Source organism: Polypterus senegalus, unplaced genomic scaffold, assembly GCF_016835505.1.
Source record: "Polypterus senegalus isolate Bchr_013 unplaced genomic scaffold, ASM1683550v1 scaffold_3163, whole genome shotgun sequence".
NCBI classification, from domain to species: Eukaryota; Metazoa; Chordata; class Cladistia; order Polypteriformes; family Polypteridae; genus Polypterus; species Polypterus senegalus.
Genome location: NW_024382658.1, coordinates 1 through 22,428, shown reverse-complemented (window position 1 = coordinate 22,428; position 22,428 = coordinate 1). Strand labels below are relative to the sequence as shown.

The following is a 22,428-nucleotide window of genomic DNA, read 5'->3' as shown; positions in this document are numbered from 1 at the left end:
CCATATCGAGCTTTTATCGAAACCGTACTAAATTACGGAGACGAGACCCTGAAAACACAATTTTCAGCTGGACTGTTCTATAAAGACACACCCGGTCACCACGAAGTCACTGCTCTGGATGGCCCAAATTTGGGGTTCAATAACAGGGCTGCTTACTCGACCAGAAGCCGCAGGATTGATTTATTAGGGCACATCCATGCAGATCTGTTCTTTCAAGAGAAATTATTAATTAATGGGGTTGATGTGAAAATAAAGTTGGTACGGAATAAGGATGACTTTTGTCTGATGAGCAATGGTGATCAATTTAAGGTCACCATATTATCAGCATCATTGTTTGTGAAAAGAGTTCAAGTCAACCCTGGAGTCAGACTGGGTCATGCAGAGGCCTTGATGACCAGCAACGCAAAATACCCAATCGACCGGGTTCAAATGAAGGTGTTCAGCATACCTACTGGTAGTCGTGTCTGCAACCAGGAAAATCTGTTTCTGGGACAGCTGCCAAAATTGGTTGTTTTGGGATTTGTGGACAATGCAGCTTTCAGTGGCAACTTTACACACAACCCCTTTAATTTTAAACATAACAACATTAACTTCATGGCTCTTTACCTGGATGGAGAGCAGATACCTAGCAAGCCTCTGCAGCCTGATTTTGCTAATGGTCACTGTGTCAGAGAATATTTTCAACTGGTGGAAACTGCAGACAAGAGGATGAAAGATAAGGCCCTGTTAGTCGATCGTGAAGAGTTTGCTAAAGGCTATTCACTTTTTGCATTCAACCTAAGCCCTGATATGGAATCAACAGGACACTATTCACTCATCAAAACAGGCAACCTCAGGACTGAAATAAGATTTGCGAACCGCTGCAAGATACAGTGAATATGATTGTGTATGCGGTTTTTGATAACATCATTGAAATTAACATGCGTCGGCAAGTCATTTACGACTACAGTTAAGCCATAGACATGTTCAGACATGCAGCCTCTGGACACCGAGCAGCTCAGGACCACCCTTGTATCTGGGGCACTGACACGCAGCCATTTTCTGGATGTATTCCCTTCAGATCAACTGCCCAAGGAGAAGTTGGCTGCTAGACCTCTGTTTATGGTCGTAAACACAGATCCCCATGATAAACCCGAAAGCATTGGATTGCCATTTACCTTGGGATCATGGAAAAGCTGAATTTTTGACTCGTATGGATTTCCCCAGATTCTGAAATATTTCCCAAGTTATTATGAAATTTTTGAAGATTAATGCTAACTGCATTACTTATAACCGTATTCAGTTACAGGAGTTTTTCTCCACCACCTGTGGTCACCATTGTATTTTCTATTTGAATCAAAAAAGCAAAGGACTTACCATAAACCAGATATCGGCCTTGTATCCAGGAGATGTTCATCTAAATGACCAGATGGTTGTTAGATATTTTCATCAAATAAAAAGGGGACAAACTGAAAATATGAAACTGGACATGTTTACCCAGAAATCAGAAATAAGTCAGTCATGTGTTTGCTTTTGCTGAATTATATATGCAGAATATTGTATGCAGAAAAAAAAATGTTACAATTATGTGTATTCCCTTTGTTTAAAAATAAAATAAAATAAATGAACTATTAACCAACATAAAAGTGTCTGTGGTTATTATAGTGAATAATCCAATAATCAGACAGATAAAAATTAAAAGGGTTTGTATGTTTATATTTTATTTTATTATTTTTTTAAATGTTCACACAGTAATAACACATGATGTAAAGTATTTTCACAGAATTAACAGAGTCATGATACAATCAAACAAAAGAAATGATACAATCAAACAAAAGAAATGATCTAAATGAAAATACTAATAATAGTCATAATACACAATAATAAAACACTGTACATTAAAGAAGTTGCTTCCTTAATTTTCTAATCATTAATACAGTGATATAAAAGTATTTTCAGAGTTTTGACACAATTAAACAAAATGATCTAAAATTAAAATACTAATAATGGTCATAATACACAATAATAAACAGCCATATTAAAACACTATTTTCTACATTTATTTTTAAAATACTTTTATTCATACGGTTAGCCAGCTGTGTTTTTTAAATAGTTGACCTTTTCTAAAGACTGTCCGTTTTCTTATCTGTCTAGATAATCTGGGTGTTTCAGGGGTATAGCTGGAGGCCTGGTCGAGCGTTGATGGAAAATCACGTGATGCAGGCAGGCCAAGCTGTTTACTGGTTGTTTGAATCGGCTTTGTATCACTTTTAATCTCTTGAAATAAAGCCCGAACGCCCATGTTCGGAAAAATGGACCCGGCACGTTAATTTCGCCATAGCGTTAAAGAATAAATCCCAACCTTTTGGTTTTCCACTCTTGTTTAATGTACGTGTTTGCGTAGCGAACTTGATCAGATCAACCATATTTGTGCCAATAACAGGTGTGCCTTTATATAAAAATTCCCCTCTTTCATTCCAGGCCGTTGTGGACGGGTTTTGGGTCATTTTCCGAATTAGCATTTCCGTATTTTTCCGGTGTCTCTGAGAGACGGATTCCAAAACGTCTCTTATGACAATATCACCCGTGTCATTGGTCGGGTGCAACGCTGTGGTCTGGGATGGCGCTTCAGTTTCTGGTAGAAATAGAGTCAATGTAGACTTCTGTGATTCCCGTTGTCTCAATAGACTCAGATAACGCTGCAAAGTATGAAAATACAGTTCCACTTTTTCATGTGGTGATAGGGCGCTATTTTGTAAAATACTCCTCATTTCATGGTCAAGAGTTTGCATAGTATTTTTTGTCATATCTGTTTCTCCACCGACAGGTGTTTGGACTTGCCCCAGTTGCTGTTCTGGTACAAGATACATTTTCTCAGTGTACTCCATTTACCGATTCGAAATTAGACCGGTGAGTAAAGGGATTGCTATGCCGAGTAGTTGACCGATAAATCCACCAGACTGATTTATAATACGTTTCTTTCGTTTGATAGTAACTTTTTTATTGCTCAGATTTTTTATAACAATGCGTTTCTTTTAAGAATGCCAATCTGTCTGGAATTTAAAGGTAAGCTACCCTTAATTGCATTGAGTGCAATTTCACAAATAGCCAGAATTAAATCGTCAGAAGCTGCACACAAAATGGACTTTCTCTGTTTTGGTTTTGCCTTTATAAGCAATCGCATGAGCTGTAAATTTCGTTTAATCCTGGACGACATGTTGATCAGGATGACGTCTTTTACCAAATGACGTCGGGGCCACTAAAATCACATTTTTTTACCCTTGGGCTTTTTAAACACGTAAGCTACTGGGCGCTGCGATGGGTATGTGGATGCTCTGAGACGAAAGTCATCTGGAGTATTAGTATTTAAATCGACCAGTAGGAACCCAAAGGCTGACTTAGTGGCATCCTCATAAGCTTCGAGAAAGTAGCGCCACCTTGTGGGGTACATTTGACGGGCCAATATTGATATTTGTTGTCTGTCTCTCGGATTCTTAAACAAAACAATGTATTTAGCATTTAAAGTAATTGTTCGGTTCTGTTTTCCCTGGCAAAAAAGATTCTGAACAATATAGATTACGCTCAGATTTCTATGATGAACATACTTTGTGAATGCCAATTCCAACTCATTACTTTTACAGGCCGATTGCATGAGATCATCCACGACAACTAAGTTTATTTTATCACGGGGCAACAACACATCATCATTTAGGAGTCAGGGAGACCTTCTATAAAATTTATGTGTCTGAATTTTTTCATCAATTCTGTATAGAGAGGTTGCCAAACGGAATAACAATACAGGATATTTTGTGGTTGGTGAGACATCATTTTAGTCCCCGATTCTAGTAATGTTTTCACAAAATAAGATTTTCCGCAGTTACTCGGCCCACTTAAGATACAGGAAAATGGGTGTTGTAAACGAACGTCCATTACTAATTATGTATTTATCTCAGAATCAATAGCCAAAAGGTAATGAGGTGAAATTTTTTGTTAATACGCGCTTGTCATATACAACTTTTTGTGTTTTTTTTATTTTTCTGGTTTCTATATGCCAGCTGCGTTTTACCCTGACAATACCAAAATCTTCAACTTTGATATTTTTATGTTCTGAAGACAGTTTTTTATTTTCTGCATAGTCAAATAGCAGTTCTTTTAAGCTTTGAAAATTAACCTTTTCACAGTTCTTAACATTTAATGTTATACCTTTAACTTTTAGACAGGTTTCACCGTTGGATAGCTTATAACCATAACTTTTGGACCCGTGCTTATAAATTCAGTGATGTATTCATTCGCTGGTACCTCGCTCGTCAATTCTCCTAAATAGCATCCAATTTCTGGGTCCCATTCGTTTGCTCTGGAAATATAAAGAATTGAATCCGTGTCATAGTATAGTATTCTTTCGTTCAGTTTGTTTAAAAGATTATACAATTCTAATCTTGCATAAGCTGTAGTAAAACTAGCAATAAAAATGTTTACATTGGCCGGTGTGCTGTAACGATCTTTATCGTATGTCCAAGTCACACAGGCACATTCATCATCAATAAAATCACAAGTAGATACCTCATAATTTGGGGCAAACAATAATTCAAACAGTTGTTCTGGATCCGTAACTAAAGATGTATGTGGCAAATTAGGTCTTTGTGCAAACTTACCCCATAAGGAATTTAAAAAAAGTTTTGCAATTTGTCTTCTGGCCGGATTTTTTTTAATAAGGTGCTCGCTTAATTGTACACCTTCCTTTTCATAAAACATGGATACATACTGTTTACACTGTTCTGTGTTTAGGCAGCTCTCAGGATAACCTGAAGATTCTTGCTTAGCTTTTAAATGGGCATTAATATACTCTGAGAAAAGTTCAGTAGAACTTTGCTCAAAATGCCATATCTCATATATGCTTTCAATTTTGTATCCCTGCTGAATGGCTGCAAGCAATTCCGGTGTTGTCCAGCAACCGGTAAGCGCTCTCTCCTCGTGAGTGTGTGTGCAGGGTGTCTGCTGTTGTGTTACAGCACAAGTTTGACAAAGTGTAAAGTACAGCTTTTTGTTTATTTTGCATGGCAAAACAGGGAATAGAAGATTTCTGGGTGGGTACACCCTAACCCAGGCTAATCCGAAATACGTTTCTAATGGTTCAAAATCCTTATAAATAATTTTTGGATGACCGATTGGATATCTTTTGGTTTTATTCACATAAGGATATAAACTCGTAAAATCATAGTAATGGATTTTTTCACCAGCGCCCACCTTGTAGTATAAGCGTGATGCATTTGTTCTACCGCCGAAGAGAGATTCCCTGGGATTCAAAATCTGAGGCAGACGTGCTGTTTTCAGAAAATTCTGCACACGGATGTTTTCACGAACCAGACGCCGCCAATTATGTTCCCAGATTTGATGCACCTGAAACCCCTGCATTTTTAAGTAGTTAACTTTTTCCATAGTTTTAGAATAAAGCCAACCGAATGTCGTGTTTGTAACACTATTCCATGATTTTTCACTGTAACAGATATTACAACCATGGTAAAAGCATCCGTTAAATTCAAAAGCCATCTTTATACCATTATTTTCTGCATACCCGTCTAGATAATATTTTCCAATACGCATTTCACCTCCAGGTTTTAACGCATGCCGAATATCTATTTTATCTTCGGCCTCTATATACATGAGCCATTGAATGGATGGAGTAGAGTACCTCTTTTGTTTTCGGTGATAACTGTCTTGTAAAGGCAAAGCTATGGTTTGCTCACGCAAAAATTTAAGTCTAAACATTGCCATACAGACGCTCGCTAGAGTAACATATTGAAAAGGATCAATAGATAATATGTTGTATTTGGCCTGAAACTGCTCGTTTAAATCAATACGTGTCGTTTTGGTGATCTCCATAACCTCTTGCCTGAACAAGATACACGCCGACCTTAGAATTTCAACATCTAAACGGCAGTACATTTTTAATTCCTTTTGAAAATCAAATACGTCATTCTTGTGTTTAGAATACCATAAAAGAAAATCTTTCTTCTCGTCTGGCATCATACTTTCTACACCATAAAATTCTACAGCCGGTCTAGGCCCAACATAATTTTGGTTTTCTGCAGTGTTAAAAAAATGAGGAAAATAACCTTTCGACCCTTTAAAACCCAAAGCCTGTGGTAATTTACACAATTTTGATGCTAGAAAGTTCAAAGAGTCTATGAATCTGATGTTTAAAACTTTCACTGATATCGACATGATTTTTCCACCGATCGTTAACAAATCCATTTTCATTTTTTCTTTTATTAATTGACTAATTACAAAATAACTGTCATAGGATTTTGCATTGTGTGCAATAAAAGTGTAATTCTTAAACTTTTATCTATAAACGTAGAGATAAATCTTTCAACACAATCGTTTCCGGCAAACTCCCAGCTTCTGTTACCATCCATGTGTAATGCATATATGTAATTCGGTTCATGGATTCCTTTTCTTGCTTGCATTCAAAATCATAAAATATATATTTTTTGATACCGGAGTCTTTAATAACGGTTGCATATAACATAAGTGACTGTCGCAGCTGGTGATAGCTTCTTTACAATTTGGACATAACCTCGGTTTGCAAACGTGGGTAAGGGCGTGTAGCACTGACAACTAACACAGTATTCTTTCCGCTCGCAGGTTTGTTTATTTTGGTGTTTACCGAGGCAGTCGTTTGATTGACAGATGATTTTGCATATCGGACATCTAATTAAGCAGCCTGTTACTTCAATGCAAGAAGCATCTAGGCAGGCCCTGCAAGTATTGGCACAAACATGGCGATCTTTGTGAGAATATGCGGCATGACAAATTTCACAAAAATAATTAGCCCCGATAAATTTCTTCACATCTAAAATCCCAAAAAAGTGATCGCTGTGTAACAGAAGAAAAATCACTTTATTATCGGTCGGCGTAGGACCCGTTGTGAAGTATTTCCATGCACTCTCATGCATGTATAGCACCTTTATAGAAACATTTAATAGACGCTCAAATTTTTCTACATCTGATAATGATATTTTCTTATCTTCCGAAAACCCCAATTGCATATGCATTTGTCTAGCTTTTTGCAGAATGTCACTATCCGGTCTGTCTTTCTGGCTGAGTAAGCGGATGACAGCGCCTGCAAAACATAAATTACCCCGTGTGAGAAATCCACTAATAGACGTCGTTTAGTATTAATAATTTTACTGAAGAGCAATGTGTTGATTCTAAGTCTTGCTCCACCTTGCATGTTTTTCACAATGGTTACTACAAACCGCAGAGAGGAATCTGTAATTATCTCAGTATTACTTTGCAGCATCTGAGACACATAATTTAAAAGCTTCTGGCGTCAAAGCTGTCTAGATTCTTTTTTTGAGAATAAAGATTGTTTTGCAAACTCGGAGAAATGAGTCGCAATTGAACAAAATCACATGGCGCAATATTCGGGGATAATGTGTCTAAAATATCCTGAATACCTTGATGTACAATGTTTATGGCATGCGTATATGACTTAATTCTATCCAAATTGATAAAACGAAATTCATAGTTATGCTCTGTAGCCCTAAATCTTTTTATCCGTCTTTCAGATTGCCTTACAATTTCTACATTTGCATTAAGAAAAGAATCTGTTTGACTTTTCGCCCGATGAATTCTGGGTCTACGGCAACACTGCAGTCGCCTTTTCCGCTTATTGGCCAAAAGTTTGTATTTCTTTTTAATCTTTCTGATCGTATTTAAAAGCGTGTTATGAGGTTTCATTTTATAATGCCTTAGTCATATAGATTTTGTACCTGAACCGACACCCAGACTTGTACAATCTTTTAAGATCAAGCTTTCCAGCCTATACAATCTTTGGAAAGCTGTTTCAAGTTCCTGTGCTGGAATGTGGTCAGAGTCTTAAATGGCCCAAATAGACGTCAGCCCGGCGTGTCCAACTTCTAGACGTATCATACATTAAATGGCGCGTATTAAGAATAACAACAAGATCATTCCATTTTACCTTTTCATTTATGGGTCTATGATGTAATAAAACACCGTAATGCATAATTATGCTAATATACAGAATTTAAAAGTACATGGCTTACTTTTGTTGTCTGCCGGGGCACGAACCCCGATTTCCTTGGCTTAGAAAAACGACCGCCCGAATACCCGTGCCATCATTGTATGTGTTACGATATTTTTGTCTGTTACTGTTTAATTCATATGCTGATACATTTTTTTTCCATTAACATAGTTCATACATTTGACAGTAGCGCCATGTTGTTTTTTCACGCCTAGACGCTTCACAGCCCGCCGACCTGTCTGCTTCCTGATTGGCTGTTATGAACATGTGACGCGCTCAGTGCACTCAGCGCGCGTCCGAATCAGCATGGTGTAATTCCATTGGATAGTTCAACATGAGGCCGGTGTTTGTTGATTGGTTAAAATATGTTGGTGGGTTATCTAAATAAAATCTTATCTTTAAACATTTTGATTGGCCCTAACGTTGTAAAAGCTTCGCCCAAATGCATATTTAAAGACGGGTAATTGGACTCAAAGCCTCAGGACTCCTCCATAACAAGAATCGGGTATGTTGTGGTATGCGCTGTTGGTCATCTCCCTATGACTGAGACCTAGCAGGCTGGCATTGTCCGCCGCTATTAAGGTCAGAAGGAGACCCCGGCGCTTGTTTTACAGCTAACATTTCTTTTGACCGAGCTGAAGTAGGCTGGCTGAGTCCACCACTTTTGCAAGGTTTTAACCGGCTACGCTTACCCTTCTCCCTGTATTGCCTGGCCAGTCAAGCGTTCTTGCTGGTCCCTGTGTTGCCTGGCCATTCAAGCGTTCTTGCTGGTCCACCCGGAGCTTGCTGACTCCAGCTTACCCGTGTCCCTGTGTCGCTTGGCCAGTCAAGCGTTCTTGCTGGTCCATCGCAGCTTTGGAGCTTAACGTTCCCATCTTACCTGTGTTGCTTGGCCCGTCAAGAGTTCTTGCTGGGGATTAATAAAGTATCTGTCTGTCTGGGGCTTAATAAATTATTTATCCGTCTGGGGGATAGTTGGTTAATAAAGTATCTATCTCTGTCTGGGAATTAATAAATTATTTATCTGTCATTAATAAGGTATCTATCTGTCTATCTATCCATCTCGGCGACACACCATCATCTGTTTTGTTTTAAGAAGCAAGACATGGATTCTGCAACAATGAAACCAGCCCATAATGCAGATGACGATGTCATCATTATAGGAGAATACCAGTCTGTAGAATGTGGAGGTGAAGCAGATAAGCCTAATCAAGTAATTTGGAATGTATGCCTTTTATAAATGTTGTTGGCTTTCACAGGTGTATTGCCTTTTTTTTTTTTTCCTTGACTTTTCACACCTATTTTACTTTTTTCTTTAAAGGAGGTGCCAAAAACAGAAACTCGCCACCCCGCGAAAAGACTGAAGCAGCTGCTGGATGCAGCACGACAAAGACGGACACACCTGACCTAGACAGCACGACCTTGGACATGGTGAGTCTGGACTTTAAGAACATTTCTGTTAAGTCTATTTGAATGGCGGTACAAAATAGGTTCTGATTTTATTTTATTTTAACTTGACAGATTACATGCGGAGAGCCCAAGAATTATACAAAAGAAGTGCTTTCAGCAACTTTGAAAGGTCTTATCAATAAAAAGAAAGATGATTTAAAACCAGATGTTAAAGATTTAATTTGCGACATTGAAAGCCTTATTGAAAAAATGCCTGCCTTAGTGATGTGTTTCCTTTTTTCGGACAGAAGGGCAGATTTAAAAACCCTAACCGCTATTTCACGTGTAACTAGATGTATCTATAGATCAATAGGGAATACTATTCCTGTAATGACACGTGGTACGTTTTTGTGTCTTTTTAAGGCGTGTGGCTTATATCTGCTCCAACAGTGATGACGATTCTGTTGAGAAAGCTGTCCAGTTGGCTTCTGAAATAATGTCCACAATTCTATGTTGTGCTGATATCCCGTCAGGAATATGTATGTTTCGTGTGGGAATATAACTTTGTTCTTTTTTCCCCATATTAGACTGACTTTAAGATGGCCGGTGAGGTCTTTAAACATGGTGTAAAAGCTTGTTCAACTTCAAATCTGAAGTCTCAAGACCTGTGTATATATTCCCAAACACCTGCCAGCCATCGCAGTCACAGAACCGGATTGATTTTAATGAAGCGTTGTGTGAAGTCTGTTGTAGCTTACGTGGTCAGTAGTTGTGTAAGAGATGTATTAACGGGGTCTTGTTTAGCATGCCGTTTGGGTGACGAATCTCAGGATGGGCACAGTTGTCTTTACTAGAATCTGATTCTGAGGAGATGCACCCTTGTGTTTCCAGCATCTGTCGACAGATCAGTATTAAAAGATTAATTCAAACGGTGTTTTCTATGTTTAAACCATTGTGCGGGTTAAGAATTGTGAAACCAACAAAAAATCATATTCTCAACTGTCTGAAGCTGTTTGTTGCTGAAGTAAACACTTTTCAGCTTATACAAAAGATGCAACGTGCAACAAAACCCAAGATTCGAACAGCAGCTTTTGAACTTGTCTCTAATCACCATTACAGTTATTTTTTAAAGCCAAAATCGATTTACAGAAACTTAAGCAAATTGCATTATCCATGCTAAACAAGACCTGTTTGTGTTGTATTTTCTGTCGGCTAACTGTTTGTGTTTTGTTTCTGTTGTCAGAGGAACCAAGACTCGGAAGCTAGAACAAGGAAAACCAGGTCCCTGCCCAGCGTGACACGTAATGCAACCTATAGAAGGTTTTCTCCTTATATTATATCTGCTAGAAAAAGATTCATTATGACCACAGTTGGTCGCTCAGTCATCTGGGCTTATGTGTTTAGCTCTGTTAAACATTTAGGGGAAAAATGTGCGGAATGTCAAGAGAACAAATACATACCAGATGGACACATTTGTAGTATTTGGTTCTCTAAACCAATTATTGCATATAGACATAGCTTATTTATGCTCAAAAGGGCTAGAAGAGATAGACTTGTGTCCTGTGTGCGTGCTTTGTTAAAAATGTACAATCTCCCTTGTTTTCGTAAAGCTATCAAGATTGATGTGGATGATATTCTAGCTGAATTTGAGCAGGGCGAGATACCCATTGATGCATACGCAAAACTGATTCAGCCTGTGAAGACCAGCTTTATGTGGTCGGCTCTGTTCCAAACAGAGAAAATAGGCTTACATAATTTAGTGAAGTATAAATATATAAAGTAGGTGCTGGCTTAAACATTTTTATTTTAGGTGTATTACCGACTCACTGATGGGTTTGGACCTGGTTTTGAATTTTCATTTGCGTACCCCTATATGTATACATTTTCTTGTGTTTTTGTTTCTTTTCAAGTGAATTGCAAATCTGTATACAATTAAGCTTGTGCGATTATTTTACGGCTGTTTCTCCTGCTTTTATTCATGATTTAAACAATTTTAATGTATAGCAAACAATTTTGTAACTCAAAGTGAAGACCAGATCTTATTTTGCTATGTTTGGAATTTTGCTTCAATAAAATTTGTTGTTAAGACACTTTGGCATCTTTTTTGAATCATTGAATAAAACTTGTTGTTTTAAATCACTTTTGGTATCTGAAATATGCCTTGCTTTATAAAGGGCATGGTTTTACAAGGTAACGGGATGCTCAAGGGGTGTTTTGGGCTGTACTGCCAGGTTCCCTGGATGTGTCCTGGATTCGCTCTTAAACCTTTCCTTGTACATCCACTCTGAAAGTTTTATTGTTTTAAACACTTGGGCATATGCCTTGCTTTATAAAGGGCATGGTTTTTTACATGGTGGGCAAATATACCCATGGGTGCGTTTGGAATGCACTGCCAGGTTTTTTTCCCTGGATGTGTCCTAGATTATCTCTTAAACCTTTCCTTGTACATCCACACTGAAAGTTATTGTTTTAAACACTTTTGGTATCTGAAATATGCCTTGCTTTATAAAGGGCATGGTTTTACAAGGTGGGTGAGGTAACGGGATGCTCAAGGGGTGTTTTGGGCTGTACTGTCAGGTTCCTTGGGTGTGTAATAGATTCTCTCTAAAGTTTTCTTGTACATCCTCTCGCCGGGGTCTGTCAATCACGCTCTCTGTACACACCCCGAGCGCTGCAAGCAGATAGGAGCAGGATGTCTGCTCCGCCCCATTGATGACTTACCTTTTATGACACCTTACAGGCTCCCAAAGGTCCGTCTCGGATCATAAAGATGATCCGCCCCAGTTTTAGCATCAAGGCTAAGATCGGCCGACCATTTTCCTTGCGCACGACTGACAAAAGGTCCGATGCCGGTCAAACAGCGCACCCGACAACAGGCAGAGATCAGACCGCGAGGGAAATGCCCATTAACCAGGTGGCAGCAAGTGGGTACCGGAAATGCCAAGGGGGCAGGACATACACCTGTCAAAATCTGATAAAGTATAATAGTGACGCCCCTATACTACTTGTAGCTGCTGTGATGTCTGAACTCTGGTGGGTACCAGAGATTAAGAGCAATGGGAGATCTGCCATCCAAAATCTGACACGAGTGCATGGAGACTTTTACCTCGACTAGTAGGCACATTTGTGGAGAGGACACTTTCTACCAAAGTTGGTTAGAGAGCAGCTTCTTTAGTACTCACACCTAAAATCCTAAGCAAATTGATGGTCAGAGATTGTTCCATGAGGTAGTGGCCATGCATGTGGAACCATCTGTCTAGAAGATTCAGAAAGACCAGAAAGCTATTTAAATAGGCACCGGTACACCACCCCCTGAAAATATACTATAGGCAATGCTGTGAACTTTAAAAATATTATTGCTTAGTATTAACAGAGCCCTTTGCTTTTCTCAATGTAAAGAAAAGCACAGCCACACAGGAGACAGCCAGGACACCTACAACAGCACCAAGGATGGACTCTTGGAATTGAGAGTCTGCAAGGAGAAAAGACGGACATTAGGAATGAAGAAAACCTAAACACACTGCAACTCACTAGGCTAGATTCAAAAGCAGTCCTTAACATGGCTTGCATTTACACTGTTCAGACAAGTTACCTGCAGAGACTTCGTCTTGCCGAGGAGACAAGGCCTGAGATACAGAGGACAAAGGGAGACCTTCTCCAGAAAAAGAGGGCCAACAGAAATGGTCTCCTGCCATCCAGCTGGTGCACTCACTTCACCTGCAAAACACAATTAGTTGGTGTATCCCAGACTGGACACTACAGAAGCCTGCTGTAAAGGTCACTTACTTGCTCTCCTGCGTCTGTGTTTAGGGGCACCAGAGCCCCTCCTGAACGGAGGGGGGTTGGCACAGCTTGTGTCACAGCAGCTACAGACAGCATTGTTCCCATCCACTGAGCTCCACCTGAAAGCACAGCCACCAATCACAACCTGCTACCTCATCTGAACAGGTGCACCCTCATCCTCCCAGTCAGTCGCTTACTGGCTCAGTGCAGAGTCATATGAACAATCCTTATTCAAAGGATCAACATTAGCAGACGCCAAGGTCACCTTCAGATGGCAGGTAATGAAGATCTGCAAGTAGACATGCAAGAGTACTGTCAAACCTGGGAGATCCAATGGGATTCCTCCAAAGATGGGAGGAAAGGACTTACTGAACTAGTAGTCAGGCCATAAAACCTGAAGGCATCCAGCTGGAACTGCATTACAGACTGGGCAACTCTGGGGGACACGAACTGGGAATTGGAGCCTGTCAGTTGGCTGTCTAAGAAACACCTGCAATACACAAGATGGACTAGATCTTGGTCTGGAAACGCAATGCTATGATCCGACTATTCCTCACACCCACCCATTATTCCCAATGAAGGTGTAGGCTGGGGCTGATGCATTGGACCCAGGAGTGGCCACACAGCGGTCCACAAAGACACGGAGAGGCTCATGGTTAGTGCTGTCCACAGACGCTTGAAGGTTAATGAGGTCTCCTAGGAAGAAGGTGTTGGATGGACTCGGCCCACTCCAGTCACCTGCAGACAGGAATGTTACAAGGTGTTCAGATCACATTAGTGCAAATGGAAAGTAGGATTTTTAAATGTGTACACCTACTGCTCATTATAACAAGCGAGAAGCCTAGAACGTCCTCGGCAGATATTGTGGAGGTGTAGGGAACCCAAGTGGGGTTTAAAGCATTGCTGCTTACATTGTGTAGCCTGGGGAAAGAAAAAGGACATTAGAAAGGTGAGCAACATGACAAGCTACAAGAATCTACCCTGATTTGAAGACCTGACATAATGTGCTGTACATTGCATCCGTTTTGCACTTGGCCAATATACTAATGCAAATAGACAAGTGGACTTGATTCTCTTACCTGTTGTATTGGCATTCAATCTGCACCACAGCTGGATTTGTTCTTACAATGGGAAGACCATCAATTGGAGAAGGATTGTAGTCCAGGGAGAAGGTGTACACGATGAGAGCTCCCAGCATCTAAAGAGCCAACAGTTTAGGGCTATTCAGCTGACAATGTTAAACTATAAGAGCAAAAACATCTAGATTGGACTCGAACAGCACAGTCAGAGACCCTTTGTAGTCAAAAGGTTTAATCAATACAAGTTGCATAAAGCAATTGGCTTTTCTCCTGAAAAGTTACAAAGCAAAGCAAAATGACGCCTTTTATTGGCCAACTAAAAAGAATACAATCCTGAAAGACTTACATCTTGCCTGAAGGGGCCCGAGTTGTAAATCTTTCAGGATTGTAACAAAAATAATCCTTTTAAAGGCTCCAGATATCCTTTTCTTGATCTGTAAAGATCTCCCACCAAAGGGCGGACTACTGGCCATTCACCCAAAAGGTTACTTAAGCAAATGTCCAAGCAGTACACCTCTCCCAATTTTTAGTACCGATGTTCAAAGCAGTTTACTCACCATATTGATTAAAGTCTTTCACAGCATATTGAAATGGTTTGGGGTGTTAAATTGTAGATTTCACACCTGAAAGCTTTAGGAATGCGGGTTTGTGAGGGAAAATGGAAAAACCTCAACTTAATTCTGGTCAGTTAAGTTGACTAAACCTAACTTAGATGGCTTCTTCAAAGGAATAATCTGATATTTAGAATGCCCACATACAGGTCACGAGTGGGCACTGCACCACCGATAAAGGGTCTATGCACACAATGCAGGCTTAACTACTCAATTCTCCTTTCTTGCCTATGCTGTACTAAAGCCTATGAGCACTCAGTCCGCTATGAAAACGTAAAGAAAGAGAGGATCTCGTTAAAGCGTGCCTGATCAATTGCGACTTGTGCGCCAAAATATCATACGAACATAAACCAGACCTGAGCCACATACGAGAGCTTTCAGTAGTAATCATCGAGAAACAAGATTAGGAAAAGGACAAATGCGAGAGCACTTCATCAGCTCACCTCCACGGTGCTCCCGCAGCCCTGCAGAGGCGCTTCGATCACAAAAGGCTGAGCACCGGCCGGGCTGGTGACGCCACATCCACCCATGGAAAGATCAGAAGGCTGCACCGGCTTTTGGATGCCCAACAAGTCCGGACTGATGGTGACGATCACCTCACTGTCGGTGCACTGAGCGGTTACGGTCTGCGGAGCGCCAGCTCTCGGCTCAACATAATGCATGACCGCGGGCTTCTGGTGTTTTGCGATTTGCTTCCGTCCTTTGAAACGGGGCTGAGCAAAAGCATCGCAGAAGATAAAGAGCAGCAACACCACGGCTATCTGACCCTTGTCTTTACACCACATTTTGAAACAGCAAAGGGGAAAATCAACAAAGCGCAGTAAAGTTTGAAGCGCAGCACAGTCTTTGTATACACGAATGAAGGCGGTCGACCGCTTAATGATAATAACACGTGCGGAGAAAAAGATCACCAATCAGACACCAATCGCGTTTGAAATAATCAAGACGCATGAAATACTGAGGTTAATTACGGGAAACAGATCATAAAATTCGAATCACAAATTAAAGCATGCCAACGCGTAAGATCATCTCTGGCAGTAAACTAGCAGTTCTTATGTGGATCACGCAGCCGCCAATTGGGTTTTAAATCCCTCGGTAATTAAAACCTATTTGCTTTGCGTAAGTGAAGAATAAAGTGAACTAAATGTTAAGTGTGATGCCTTGAAGAAGTTTCACTTACGAGATTTGGGGGCGTGTTGTGCATTGCAGACTAACACGGAAGACTAATGGAATATTGGACAAATGTAGTTAAAGTTGAATGTAGTCAAATGTTTTGTGGTAATGGGGTGCTACTAAAACGTTTTTATGTAGCTTCGATTTAATCTCACTTTGCATCAAATTCATTTGAAAACGTTTGGAGTGATGCAGACAGCTCTAAGAAACTGTTTTGGTAAAATCAAATCAGCTTTGCAAAGCGGAGACAGGACAAATATCTTTCCATTCACATTGATTTCATATCTGATTGATTAAGTGAAAAAGGTCATAAAGTAAATCACCTTGTAAAAAAAATAGTGGAAAGCAACCTCAGGACAGGCAGGCCCAGTTTTGGGTGGATTGGTTCAAACAATGCAGAGACGATGATAAATATTATTTTTGAGCCAAACAGTGGCAGTGCCTGTGACTGCTCCATTGTTGTCATAATCTGGAAGTGGACCTCAGATAACATAAAGAAATCTTCCTTTTGCCTATTTATGTAATAGTGAATCAACAGTTTTGTGGTGTAAAAGTGACCAGGAACGGCACTTGAACCTCTCAGGTTCTTTTTATACTGGTGCACAATATACGTATTCAACATTCACTGGGCACAAATAAGCTGAAATGCAAAGTAAGAATATCTCAACATCGGTCAAGGTAACCTACCTCAAGTTCAATGTCTTATCAGGGGCTGGAAGCCATTTGACTCATGAGACATCCCTAGCTGCCAGGATTCACTTTAAAATAATTTAATAGTAATATGTCTCTAACGATAGGTCTAATGCTGTAGTCACATGGCCTGGGAGGGCAGAAAATAATAAAAACTCCAGGGGTTGTGATGAAAGGGAAAAAGAAACAAAATATTCAAGAGAGCAAAGGCCAAAAGAGCGTACACACTGACATTTTCCAGCTCTTGTTGTAACAATTGGAGTTGATTAATGGGGTGCGGAGTAAGTGATGTCTAATTTTGTTTCCCCCGCTTTCTGTTTCAAAGTATTGAATTGCTGTGGACAACGATAAACGTACAAGACCAAAAACATCTTCATGAACAAGGAAAGCTGCATGAAAGTAGCGCCAGTCATCTCAGGCAGTGTTTGTCAACCACTGTATCGCAGCACAATGGTGTGCCATGACTGCTATCCAGTTGTGCCATCGAAATAATAGTGTAACGCACCTGGGTCTGAACCTGAGAGGGACAACATCCTCAGGTGGGCAAGACCTGTCTGAGGAGGTCAGGACTACCTGGAGAAGCTGGTGTAAAAGCAGCTCTATTATCACTATGCTGCCAACACAGCTCCCCTGGCTGCTTGGGTGTGTGGTGCCAGCGAGTGGATAGTTGGCATACGAGCTGATTCAGAGGCAGAGAGGGCCGGGCAAAGGGACAAAGTAACTGGGAGGTGCCACCAATGTGCTCACTAAGTGCTGTGAATGCTGATCTCGGAGCTGCTTTTTTACTCCTACCCGTTCGGAGAGTTGAGTACAAGTATCAGAATGAGTGGGTTTGTGGTTAGCAAAATTGTGGGTGCCTTGGGATCTTTTTGGTTACAAAAAGTGGGCCACCTAAGAAAAAAAGCTGGAAAACACGGATCTAGACAATCAGAAAGCACATGAGAATTCTTTCAGGCCTGGAGGAAAGGAGGGAAAAATTAATATTCAAGGAAATGCAGACATCCTGATCTTAAAGACAGAATAAGATTTAGCTTGGATGTGTCCTGTGGGAGTAGAACAAGACAGGGTGGGGGTGAATGATGTGTCAGGATGTGGGGGTCTGTGGATCTTACAGTGTGAGATTGTGCCAAGGTGAGATGAGACTGGCAAACCTCCATAGGACTGGGTAGACTGGCAGCAAGTGTAGAATAAAACTAGGGTGGGAATGTCTCTGTAGGTGGGCTAAATGATGAACTAATGTGTGGAAAACAGTGGAAATGGCCAAGGAGTGGGCACTCGATTAGCAGAGGGAGAATAAGATTTGGAGTCAAGCTATGGATATGTTGTAAGGCAGACGGAAGTGCACGTTTATGGAAGATTATGGAGCTGGGGGTGCAGACATTATGGTGTGCGCTTTGGCAAAATGGGGAACTGGGCAAGTTGGCAGAGGACTGGGAAATTTAGAGTCAGGTGTAGAATAAAATTTGGGTGGCAGGGGTACACCTGTTCTTTTAAACATCTGTAGAACAAATTAGGGAAGAATAAAGGGGCTGCGGATGCGGATGTCACAGACTGAAGATTGACGAACAGAAGCAAAGAGAAAGCTGGCATCATATTGGACAGCATGGAGGAACGGGTTGAAAATATTATAGTCTGGATTTGTCCTATGGATCTGGTACTGAAGAGACGAAGATGCACATTGAAACTATGATGAGGACCGTGAGAGCAGGTGGAATAACAGGATAGATAGATAGATAGATAGATAGATAGATAGATAGATAGATAGATAGATAGATAGATAGATAGATAGATAGATAGAGTGAAAGGCACTATATGATAGATAGATAGATAGATAGATAGATAGATAGATAGATAGATAGATAGATAGAGGCACTATATGATAGATAGATAGATAGATAGATAGATAGATAGATAGATAGATAGATAGATAGATATAGGCACTACATGATAGATAGATAGATAGATAGATAGATAGATAGATAGATAGATAGATAGATAGATAGATAGATAGAGGCACTATATGATAGATAGATAGATAGATGTGAAAGGCACCTGTTTAACCATCCAGTGCTTCAGTCTCTTCATACTTTTTCTAAAACAAATACTTATACTGTGTATTTTTAATGTGCACTGCAAACCAAAACACTTCATGTACAATCACTACTGTATCTATCCATCCTTCCATCCATTATCCAACCTGCTTTATCCCAACTACAGATTCACGGGGGTCTCCTATAGTCAATACCAGCCCACAAAGGGCACAAGGCAGAAACAAATCCCAGGCAGGGCACCAGCCCACCACAGGGCGCACACACACCAAGCTCACACTAGGGACAATTTAAGATTGCCAATGCACCTAAACTGCATGTCTTTGGACTGTGGGAGGAAACCCAAGCAAACGTATGGAGAACAAGCAAACTCCACGCAGGAAGGACCCGGAAAGCGAACCCAAGTCTCCTTACTGCGAGGCAGCAGCACTACACACTGTGCCACCATGCCGCCCATCATTTCTGTATGTTATCCCTAAATCATAGCAGATATGCATGTAAATGTAAAGGATTTTGAACAGCAGTGAAGGGGTCTTCTTTCAAAATCCGTAGATGCAAAAAAAAATATCAGCTCTCACAGCCACAGTGCTTGCTAACCCTTGAACTTTGATGACTTTTCTCCATTTTTCCATTTGACACCTCATTGTCCATGACAAAGGCATTTCCGTCTGGTTTCTCCTGTGCTGGACACAGCCTCTCCTTCACTCATGCGCCCTCCCTGTTAGCTAGTCCTGCTTGCAATTGCTTTTGCAACATTCGTCACTTGCGCCATGCTGAGCATTTAAGTTAACATAATATAAACAAAAATTTGAAAATTAAAAATTTATTAACAAATTATTAGATCATTTTCTTTTTTCTACAACATGACCAAATTTAAATCAAATCAGTCAAAGTAATTTTAACATTTTGCGTAATTCATTTTTCTATTGTGTTGCGGAGTTGCCCCTTATTATTGATGTATTAAAATGTCTTATATTTCCAATTTCTACAGGATGCTTAACTGTTCTTCAGCTGTCATTTCTTTTCGCTGCCTATTGTAGAAGTCCAGCCCTGGACACACACAGTTACCCACCTCCTCAAATCTTCACCGCCTCCACTCCTCTCCACCGAGCTCTGTCTTCTTCCTCCCGACTGCAGCTGATGAATGGAGGGTGGGAGCCCCTTTTAAGTCCACCCGGATGTGCTCCTGACGAGCTTCCTGCGTGGTTCAGAGGAGGTGTAGTCCTTCTCCTGGTCCTTCCAGGCATCCTGGCTGGGCATAGCCCCCAGCCACCCGCCACACTATATAAGTTTAGGAATGTCTTTGTCCAGTCAGAGTGGCTCAAGACAAATGAGGAATTTACTTACAGTTCCGCAATAGATCCTGTAAATTATGTAAATTTGAAATAATACTTTTTTATACAGTAATGAAAAAATTATATATATATATATATATATATACAGTATATATATATACAGTATATATATATATATATATATATATATATATATATATATATATATATATATATACTGTGTGCACAATTATTTGGCAAGTTGTATTTTTGAGGATTAATTTTAATATGGAACAAACACAGTGCTATCAGTCAATCCAAAATGTTAATAAACCTAAAACCTGAATGTTTCACAACGGAAATGTGAGTGTGAACATCATCAGGGAATACATATGTGCGCACAATTATTAGGCAACTATTAGTGTGCAGATTTATTATGCAACTAAAGGAAAATGAAAATTTTCCCATCTCACTTGTTTATTTTCATCTGTTATAGTGAGAATAATAAACAAACACCTCAAAATTTACAAATAAACATCTCTGACATTTCAAAAAAATCAATCAATCAATCAATGACCAATATAGCCACCCTTCTTTCCAATAACAGCCATAAGCCTTTCCATTCATGGAGTCTGTCAGTTTCTTGATCTGTTGACGATCAGCTTTTTGTGGAGCAGTGACTACAGCCTCCCAGACACTCTTCAGAGAGGTGTATTGTTTTTCTCCCCGAAATCTAGCGCTTAAGAAGTGCCCACAAGTTCTCTATAGGGTTTAGGTCAGATGAGGAAGGGGGGCCATGTCATTATTCCTTCATCTTTAAGGCCTTTACTGGCTGGCCACACAGTGGAGAACTTCGATGCAAGTGATGGAGCATTGGCCTGCATAAAAATCATGGTCATCTTCCTGTATCACTGTTTGAAGAAAGTGTCTTCGAAAAACTGGCAGTAGGTTTGGGAGTTGATTTTGAGTTCATCTTCAATGCAAAAGGTCTAACTAGCTCATCTTTAAAATACCAGCTCATACCAGTACCCCACCTCCACGTTGGAGTGGAGCTCTGTGCCCATTACTGATCCACAGGTCCATCCATCTGGTCCATCAAGAGTCACTCGCATCTCATTGGTCCATAAAACCTTTGAAAAAAATCTGTCTTCAGATATTTCTTGGCCCAGTTTTGACGTTTCAACTTCTGTTTCTTGTTCAGTGGTGGTTGGGTTTCAGCCCTCCTTACCTTGGCCATGTCTTTGAGCACTGAACACCTTGTACTTCTGGGCACTCCAGGTAGGTTGCAGCTCTGCAATATGAAAGTACTGGAGGATAATGGGTTCCTGGTAGCTTCACGTTTGATTCTTCTCAAATCTTTGGCAGCTAATTTATGTCTTTTGTTCTCAACATGTTTCTTGTGACCCTGTTGACTATTTGCAACAAAATGTTTGATGGTTCTGTGATCACACACCAATATCTTAGCAATTCCAAAAGTGCTACATCCCTCTGAAAGACTTTTTACAATTTTTGACTTTTCAGAGTCAGTTAAATCTCTTTTTTGGCCCATTTTGCCCGAAGAAAACTAGCTGCCTAATATTTCTGCACACCTTGATATAGGGTGTTGATCTCCTTAGGCCACACCCTCCCTCATTACACAAATACACATCACCTGACGTGCTTAAATCCAATAAGCATTCAAGTTAATACAGCTTGGAGTTAGAATATACGCATTAAAATGATGATATGGTCAAAATACTCACTTGCCTAATAATTGTGCATATATATATATATATATATATATATATATATATATATATATATATATATATATATATATATATATATATATATATATATATATATATATATATATATCCACATAGTATATTGTAAGGTTTCTAAACTCTATTGGGACTCCCCTAACGAGACAGCACACTGAAGAGTATCCCGAAGCACAATCGCCGCCGTGTCTGTGGGAGACAGCGTATCTGTTGCCAGGGCAACAGCAGGCTCCAGGCACTCACTTGGAAAGCAAATCCAAGCCGACCGCGGTCACACTATAAGTGCTGTCATTGCTGGGTGTTGCAAGGAACATTATAAAGGCAGGGAACAGGATTACTTGCCAATTAACCTGGCAACGACCTTGCCTGACTGCTGTGTCAGCGTATTGGAGAGTGGTAGATCCCACTACAATAAATATCCATGCTCTTCCTGTTTCAACCCGAATAAAGTTTATTTTGCTAAAGTGCTGAGACTCAGCCTTGTATTTTGTGGTGCAAGACAAGGATGGACATATATATATAGTCACAAACATGTGATTAGGAGGCAGTCAGAAAGCCCAAAGGTGAGTGAAATATCACGAGATGAAGGATT

The 22,428-nt window shown here is 40.1% G+C and overlaps 1 protein-coding gene across 1 annotated transcript; it reads right to left on the bottom strand.

The window, feature by feature from the left end:
- Positions 1-12,833: 12,833 nt before the first annotated feature.
- Positions 12,834-15,758, bottom strand: LOC120521163 (zona pellucida sperm-binding protein 3-like). The gene is made up of 9 exons (XM_039742976.1): positions 15,332-15,758; positions 14,278-14,396; positions 14,016-14,119; positions 13,762-13,936; positions 13,568-13,688; positions 13,396-13,487; positions 13,202-13,317; positions 13,008-13,132; positions 12,834-12,887 (listed from the first exon to the last, which is right to left on the bottom strand). The coding sequence occupies exons 1-9, from the start codon at positions 15,671-15,673 to the stop codon at positions 12,849-12,851; spliced, it is 1,233 nt and encodes a 410-aa protein (XP_039598910.1). The 5' UTR covers positions 15,674-15,758; the 3' UTR covers positions 12,834-12,848.
- Between the last annotated feature and the right edge of the window lie 6,670 nt (positions 15,759-22,428).

Bases quoted from the DNA above. Each gene is read 5' to 3' on its own strand.
- LOC120521163 (XM_039742976.1), bottom strand. From the start codon at position 15,673: ATGTGGTGTAAAGACAAGGGTCAGATAGCCGTGGTGTTGCTGCTCTTT. The intron at 13,488-13,567 runs GTAAGTCCTTTC...GTCTACTTGCAG, and splicing joins ATGGCCTGACTACTAGTTCA to ATCTTCATTACCTGCCATCT. The intron at 13,318-13,395 runs GTAAGCGACTGA...CTGTGCTTTCAG, and splicing joins TATGACTCTGCACTGAGCCA to GTGGAGCTCAGTGGATGGGA.